Below are 8,146 nucleotides of genomic sequence, written 5' to 3' on the forward strand. Positions count from 1 at the left end.
TAGGTCAAAAGAGATAAGAGCTGCGCTCGTGTTCGTGCCCCCCCCCTGGTGGGTGTGCCGACCTCGCCCTTTCCGGGCCCCCCTCCTAATATCGATCACCGTGCTGTATGGTGGAAGATGCTGATGATGATGATGATGATGATGATGATGCGGAAGGTGTCGGTAGTGGAGGTGGCAGTGCCGGCTCGAACCCGGCCCCCTGCCATTAACTTTTGTTCCACTCGAGCGTGGACTGGAAGCTGAGCACCGAGCTGGCGTTGGGCGGCAGGTTGTACAGCTGGTTCTTCAAGTACATCCCGTTGTAGGACGGATCGGCGGCCGCCGCGGCGGCCGAGTAGCTGTGGTGCATGTTGGCGGCGGCGGCTGCCGAGTAGGCAAAGTGATTGTACAGCGATTTGTCATCCGAGGTAGGTACGATTTGTGAGAAGCTAGTAGCGCCATTGCTGAGCGCGACGCTGCCCATCAGGTTCGAGGTGGCCGCATCCAGCCCAGCCCCAATCACCCCACTGTTGGCCACCACCGGGTTTCCCCCGTGCCCACCATCGACCTCGGACGGGCCACCGGCGTTTGCCGGGTGGTTCACGTGGCTGCCCGGGAACGACAGCTTGAACGACATGGCCGCGGGCGAGATCTGCTGCGGCACGGGCACGGGCACGGGATGGTTAACCGGGGGCGCCGCCGCCGCCGCCGCCGCCGCCGATGCCGGCCCCGACGACGACGGTGGCGACTTGAGGGCCTCCAGGCTCTGGAACGACGGTTCCAGCGGGTACGATTTGCTCAGGTAGTTGCTGTTCGAGTCTTCCACGCACATGTTCGAGTCGTACACGTGCGACACGAGCGACGGTGCACCGAGGTTGAGCGAACAGGACGAGATGGAAGCGTTCTGGACGGCAGCGGCGGCTGCGGCTGCTGCAGCGGCGGCCGCGGCGGCCGCTGCCGCCGACGCCGCTGCTGCCGCCACCGACGAAGAGCCCTCCGATACGGCCTGCGAACGTTGCTTCTCCTCCCGTCTCCACTTGGCGCGCCGATTCGAGAACCACACCTGGACGCAGGGGGGGGGGGGGGGGAACCACAAACAAACAAACAAAAAACCTCAATTAGTCGCATGGTTTGTCGCAAAGTGGCTCGGGATCTCTCTTAAAGGTGGGTGCGCACTGTCAGAATGTCGTGAAATTGAGACTGAAAGACGCTAAAAGGATGCCCCGCACTTTTCAAACAAAAGAATACCCACATTTAGCCGGGGGGGGAGGCTTCGCGTATTTTCATTTTGTGACACATGTTTTTAACATTTTTCCCCCTGAATGCTTATCTTTTCAAGAGTATTGTGTAAAAGTTTTGGATCAATCGAAGCAAAACTGACCAAGTTACAGAGCCTTTTTCTTTAATCCACGCTTCATACAAGGCTCTAATAATAGGCGCATGGAATCGCACCCACGATTCAACGACTGCAAAAAAAACGGAGTCAATTCCGAGCCCCCCGAGTCGACTCCGACCTAGATCGATTCCGGGAATTTCTAGGGGGGCAAGTGCGGCGCAGCAGTAGTAACCGTTCCTTCTGCTTTGGTACGCTATTCGCACCGTAGTCGTTGATTGTTTTGTTTTAGCTTACGACTTTGTTTACGTTTTCGCAGTCTACCTGCGCTGCTGGGCTCCCGTCTAGTAGAGCCATGGTCACATAATGAGGGAATTCCCCAAACAATTAAACGTCGATCGAGACCATTACAGTACAGCGAGACGCCATCGACCGCTCAGCCATCGGCGCTGACGCCTCTCGATTCCGGGAATTGAGACTTGGAGGGGGGCAAGTTCGGCGCAGCGCAGTGACTGCTTTCTTGCCTGCTTTGGTGTAGCCATTCGCCATTTGCGCTTTTGTTTTACATTAAAGAGGAGTTAGCGCCTTTTCTATTTTGGCAAATGCTATTTATTGACCGATATGATTAGCACCGAAAAAAGTACATCTTTTGCGATATGCATTCTTAGATCTCAAGCCACGGATGAAGTTTTTTATAAATCTTCCCCAAAATACGACCAAACTTTCTTCAAAAGTTGTAGTTTATTATGGCATTTTCAAAAATACATATGGGTTGATACTTTTGTTTGAAACAATTCATCAAACATGAGCTGTTTTTGGTAGAAATCAAAAGACTTCAACGGGCGAACCCGGTTTGACAAATCGCCGTCACCGTGCTCAACGTCGCGGACCATCCAGTAGCACAAAAAGTACTCGGCCGATCGATTTGAAATTTTCAACACATAATCTGTACACTCTTTGCCAGGTAATCCCGTTGAGATTTTATGAAAATTGTTGTTACTTTTTTGTAAACAAATCTTTAAAAACCGTGTTATTAGGCAAAGTGACAAAAAGCATCGCTTTTATCAATTTCAAAAATCTGCCAAATATCGACAAATAGGAATATCAACTTAAACTCTCCGGGGCTACCTAGATAAACTTATAATCTTTCTAACGAATATCGGTTTGTATCGACTTCAGATGACCCACCACGCAGCTACGATGGGCACCGTAAAAAGTACCTTTTGCGACGACACGCCCAACCAAAATTTGATGCCACGGATTAAGTTGTCAATGAATCTTGCTCAAAACTTTACCAAATATTTTTCAAACGGTTGCTGTTTAATATGCCATTTGCATGCCAAACTAAAGTTGAATGATTACGCCACAAAAAATCGTCAAAAACGGACCTTGTTTTTGGGTCCGAAAATACCGAAGCTCCCCACTTTAAGATAGCACCACCAGAAATTGGAAAAAAAAAGGTCCCGTTTACCGTTTGCGACAGACCGTGTAAACGCAAAAAAAAAAAAAATGTTCAAGCTCTCTGTCGCTCGCTCTCTCAGAAATGCTCACCTGTATGCGTGCCTCCGGCAGGTTCGTTTTGGAAGACAGCCGTTCGCGCGAAAACACGTCCGGGTAGTGCGTCCGCTCGAACTCCTTCTCGAGAAACTCAATCTGATCGACGGTGAAGGAGGTGCGGTTGCGCTGCAGCTTCCGCTTCAGGCTGAGCCGCTCCGTATCGCTGTCGACGTAGCCGCCGTGCCCGGGCGGCTTCCCGGCGGCCGGCCCGCCCGTATCGAGGTTCGTGAAGCAGTGCTTCATGAACGGATGCTTCTGGTGATGGTCGTCCGGCAGCGGCTTCACGTCGGACTCGCCCGAGCCCGCCCCGGTGGTCGTCGCTGTCGCGGCCACGGCAGCCGCTGCCGCTCGGTACGTATCGTTGAGCCGTAGCACCGACTCCGTGCTCTGCATCTGCTGCTGGTGTTGGTGCTGGTGCTGCTGGTGCTGGTGCTGCTGGTGCTGCTGGTGTTGCTGTTGTGCCGATCGGCAGCTATCGGTAGCGCCAGGATACTTGCTGCCACCGCCATAATGCATGAACGAGGCGGAATCGTTCAGCGACTTGCCAGCGCTGTTACCGGCCAGATGGTAACTGCTCACGTCCTCACCACCCAGCCCGTCCTGCTGCGAGTGTGGCTTTTTGCTGAACTCCTTCTGGGCGGTCAGATTACGCAGTACCCGGTTGATGGACGAAACCTGGAGATGGATGGAATGAGGATGGAATGTCCGATTAAAGCCAGCGATTGATTGATTGATTGATTGATTGTTGCTGTTGCTGTTATTGTTGTTGGCCAACACTCGGCTCGGCTTACGCTCGGTATGTTCTCCGGCGTGCAGATACGCTCGTTCAGCAGCTTATCGCGGATCTCCCAGGCGAAGATGTTCGGGCAGTTGTTCTTGAACTGGGAGATCTTGCTCACCACCTCCGGGGTGGCGACGCGCGGCTTCGAACCGCCGATTGCGCGCGGCCGAATGCTCCCCGTCTCGTAGTATCTACCGAAAAAGAGAGCGCGATTGGTAGTCGGTCGGAGTACGGTTTAAGGGGCGCTGGTACTTACCGGCCCAGTATTTTGCTGACGCAACCATTGGAGACCTGCAGGATGCGCGAGATGTCGCAGGGCCGTGCGCCGGCGTGCGCAAGCTCCACGATGCGCTGGCGGGTCGAGTCGGGCAGGGGCCTTCCGCCCACGAAGATCCCGCCCAGCTGGTTGACACCGCTGTGACCTACGGAAGTACGGATCGATGGGTGGAAGGAACGTTCAAACATTTAAGGGGGGGGCGGGGAGAGTTTTAGGAGCCATGGATGGGACGTGGTCCTGTGCCCAGGACACCAGCGGCCAGCCAGCTACACAGGAGAACAACAAGAAGAAATAAAAACAACAAAAAAACAGGATCTCGCCTGCCCTGGCGTAAAATGGGTGCCCAGGGGGGGGGTGATTATCAACCGGAACACAAGTGAGAACGGAAGTGAAGCATACGGAGACCCCCAGAAACCCACCCACCATCCCTGCACGACCCCTCCTCCTGTTCGCCTCACTCAAAAAAAGGAAAGCCACGTGAAGCAACCCAACGAAAAAAAAAAAAGCGAAAAACAAAAACCAACACAAACCGAAGGAGCCGGTGGAGAACATTGATTGAGAACAGAACAAGCATCCCGGGGGGACCGGGGCGGGGGTGGCCGAGTTTTACCTTCATTTTTGTATTCCATGCTGCAGAAGGGTACGAATAGGGAATAGAGGAGGAAGGGAGAAAAAGAGAAGCGCATCAGTTGATGGTTGATAAGCGTGGGGGGGCGGTTCAACGATGAAGTACGCCACCATGCTGCCATCGTGCCAATCGTATAGAATCATTGCTGTCCGTGTTGTTTGATAATGATTGTTGTTGTTGTTGTTGTTGTTTCGATCGTGAGGCAACTACTTTCCTTTCCAACAAAACGGGCGAACGGGTGGGGCGGAAGGAAAAAGGCGGGACGAAGCGGTCCACCACCACCACCACCACCACCAACCCGCTTCGCTCGCTTACTTACTTGCTGCGGCTGCGTTCCCGCTGCAGCGCACGGCCGCACCACGCACCGCGCTGGCCGTCGCATGCCGAGCGACCGATCGGGGCTGCAAAAAGGGGTTTCGGTTCAAAACCCGGGAGGAACAACATTTATTTGTGTACTCTTTTTGCTTGTGTCACTTGTTGGGGGGGAGGGGGTTGGGGCCACGCGGGTTTTCATCAAAACCAGCAACGGCCGCAACCCACCCCAAAACTTGTGCGTGTTGCAAACACCCGGCCCAGCGAAGGCCTTTAGCAAACATTTGAAGCAACGTTGGAAGCGTCGTGAGAGCACGGCGACGAACACCTGGTGTGCGGTACCTATAGGGGGGGGGGGGGGGGGGGGGGAGGTGGTTTGGTTTAGTATGTTTTTTTTTTTGGCAAATTCCGTTGCAAACATCTCCGTTATTCTGCTACCAATGATGGGCGGTGCTGGTGCTCAGCAGTTTAATCAGCAGTTAGGCGATGGGCTCTCGCAGGGAAATTTGTAAAAGCGTTGGCGGTGGCGTGCGCTTCGAAAGAGAAAGAGCGAGAGGTCAACCGGACAGATCGCGTGAGGACACGCGTGCTGTTTACTGCTAGTAGTGCAGTGGTGCTCAAAAGGATACTTGGATTAAAATTTGTACAATTTATACACCGTTCAAACCGAATGGGACAGAAGCCACCAGAAGGGAAGATAGAAAAGTGACAAAGCAACCAGCAATTAATGTTTTAAATATGCTGAAACCTAGGGAAAAGCTGTGTAGCTATCGATAGCCAGTACTTTGGGGAAAATAGTGTGATTCCTTTCGCATTAAAAGAAAACCCACTGTGTCCAAAAAGGAAGGGACAGGGGATTCAAAATACTCGCGTAATGGAATATCATTAATTTCGTATTTGCAGTAGATTGCCCGCACTGTGATTGATAGCTATGCCAAGTTTTCCGTCAAAATAATGATCAGTATTTGAGATATGATTTTTTGTTTTGTACCGTACCTAAAGTGAAATCTCGTTCGTTTTTTGATATTTCGAAATTGATTAAGCATAGAATTTCTCCTCCAAAAAACAAACCCCTCGGGTGAAAAGCTTCCAGCAAAGCTGGAAAATCCGATGGTGAAAGTGAGTGAAATTCTTTTTGGAGGAATAAAACAGGAAATTGCAAAATAAATCGAATGTCACCTTATTTTTGAGCCACAGTAATACATAATAAACGCTCCCGGCGTACCGGTACAGTGGAGCCTTCGTTTTCGGTTCGCAACATTCCACTAGTTTGCGCTTTCGCTTTGGATGCTGTATCTTCATGGTTGTGCCATGATGCCTGATGTCCTTGTTCCTTCGGTTGGTGTTCTGCTTAATTTGCTGTAACAAAAACAAAACTCTGCCGCCAAACGTTGTACATTTTGCTCCAACAAAGTACCACAGGTAGCCCTAAAAAACGGGAAGCCTCTCCGGTTGGCCACCACTGCTGTAACGCATGTGCCATGCCGCTTACCAGCGCGAGACGCCGCGGAATGTACGAATTTAAAATTTACCGCCACAAACAACCGCCTTCCCGGGGCAGTGCACACACGATGGTCTGTTTGTATTGGGGAAAAAAAAAGCAAACTCCTGCGGCCACGGACCGTTGACCAGGCGGCAAGCTGGCAAGCGTCCTGAACAGCAGCCGAAAAGGACTGGCTGGCTGCACGACGACGGCGAATAACAACGAACGGCTGCTGGCACACGCGTGTCCTCGCACACAACGGAATTCCGCTTGAATTCGGTCGCGGAATTTAGCGGGAATCGGGAATACTCGCTCCCAAACACTCGTCCTCGCCAATTACCAGGGCGCATTAACGCGCGATGTGGTACCAGAGCACCACAGATGGAGCGCTCCGAGCAGGCGATCACACGGCGCTGCCAAATTAAACGTGAAAATCAGTCATGCGGAAACTGGCACTCCACTGGTCGGGTTCGGGGTTCGCCCCGGGTTTTTTTTTTGCGGCGGTTCGGTGTGACCGAGCGGCCCACGGACAGCGAACCGTGCTCCACGTGCCCCGTACGCACTCCCAGTACCTGCGGGCGGTTATCGAAACCGCGGTTTGGTGGATGTTTCGGTGGGTCTTCTGTTTACCTTGCGTGTATCAGCGCCATTAAGTGTCCGCAACGCCTCGCCAACACTTTACACTGGGGCTTTGTAGGTCCTGGCGGCGATGGTGGCGGTGGCGGTGTAAGGGGGCGGAACGCACAGGACGCGCACGGACTGGGACGAGCCGGGGCGGGCGGTGTGAGCGGTAGGGTAATGAACCCACACGAGGCGTTTGTCGCGTTTAAAATGGCGGATTCGAATGTGCGTCCTGCGAGGCAACAGAGAATATCCCTACCCCCCTCCCCCTTTCCGTGGCTTTGCTGCCACCCGTGGTACGAAGGGTGGCCTCGCCTGTTGCATGCCGGAACCCCTTAAAGGGAGTTCCCGGCGCCCGTTATTGATGCGATTGTGGAGATTCCTGCTGGGAAAGTGAAAGGAAAAATGCACGTTTTTTCGCACGAAAGTCAAGCCGCCAAGTTTTACGTAAATTAAGGGACTGGCCACTCCTTTCTCTTTGGTAACAGAATCTTATTCCGAAGCGAAACAACGACAGACGATTGGCACAGAAGAAAGGCGAATAGCAAACGGCAATACAAACGACAAGGAGCGTATAGCAGCACCCTTTTTTCCCCGGGGTTTTCCCCCTTTTATTCGGAACTGCGACAGTGGGGATTTTCTTCGTCGTGTAAAATGTACACAAAACCGACTGTTCGCAAACTGTAAATAAAAATCGCACAGTAAAACGTGAAACGCGTTCCCCCCCCAAACATTAGCGTGAGAAAAAAAAGGATATCCTTTCCGCTTTCCATTCGATTCCCGTCGGTGGGGTTCGAGCCGTTAAGCAAACTCAAATTCGTACCGCCAAATCTGCCCACCGAGCATGGCACTGTAAACGGGTTAGAGTGGAATTTTACGAAACAATCCAAAGGGTTTGTTTATTCGGCCAGCTTCCACGCTCCAGCAGCCTTCGAAACGATGGTTTACCACTGTCTGCCGCTGGTTTTTGGTAAGAATTTGCGTCCGCAACATGTTTGGAACGCGTTTTGAAGGGTTTTATTTCCGTTTTCCTTTAATACACTTGCATGTTTTCAGTGCCTGCGGTTGCGTACGGTGCGGGCTCATTCCACGGCGCCCGACCGTGGTGTGGTGTGTGTGTGTGTGCGCGCGTGCGTGTGCAAGTGCGGTGGTAGTTGTAGTAGAGATAGCACCAC

The 8,146-nt window shown here is 52.6% G+C and overlaps 1 protein-coding gene across 1 annotated transcript in view; it reads right to left on the reverse strand.

The window, feature by feature from the left end:
* Positions 1-4,686, reverse strand: part of LOC126571921 (paired box protein Pax-6-like) — a 5,431-nt gene extending 745 nt beyond the window's left edge. The window contains exons 1-5 of the mRNA XM_050230823.1: positions 4,538-4,686; positions 3,907-4,072; positions 3,661-3,841; positions 2,864-3,544; positions 1-1,042 (exon numbers count right to left, since the gene is read on the reverse strand). The exon at positions 1-1,042 is cut by the window's left edge and continues 745 nt beyond it. Coding sequence (XP_050086780.1) covers positions 206-1,042; positions 2,864-3,544; positions 3,661-3,841; positions 3,907-4,072; positions 4,538-4,676 — 2,004 coding nt within the window. The 5' untranslated portion in view covers positions 4,677-4,686 and the 3' untranslated portion in view covers positions 1-205. The remainder of the gene's footprint in view (positions 1,043-2,863; positions 3,545-3,660; positions 3,842-3,906; positions 4,073-4,537) is intronic.
* Positions 4,687-8,146: the final 3,460 nt, after the last annotated feature.

The sequence above is a fragment of the Anopheles aquasalis genome, chromosome X (assembly GCF_943734665.1).
Source record: "Anopheles aquasalis chromosome X, idAnoAquaMG_Q_19, whole genome shotgun sequence".
In the NCBI taxonomy this organism is placed as follows: Eukaryota; Metazoa; Arthropoda; class Insecta; order Diptera; family Culicidae; genus Anopheles; species Anopheles aquasalis.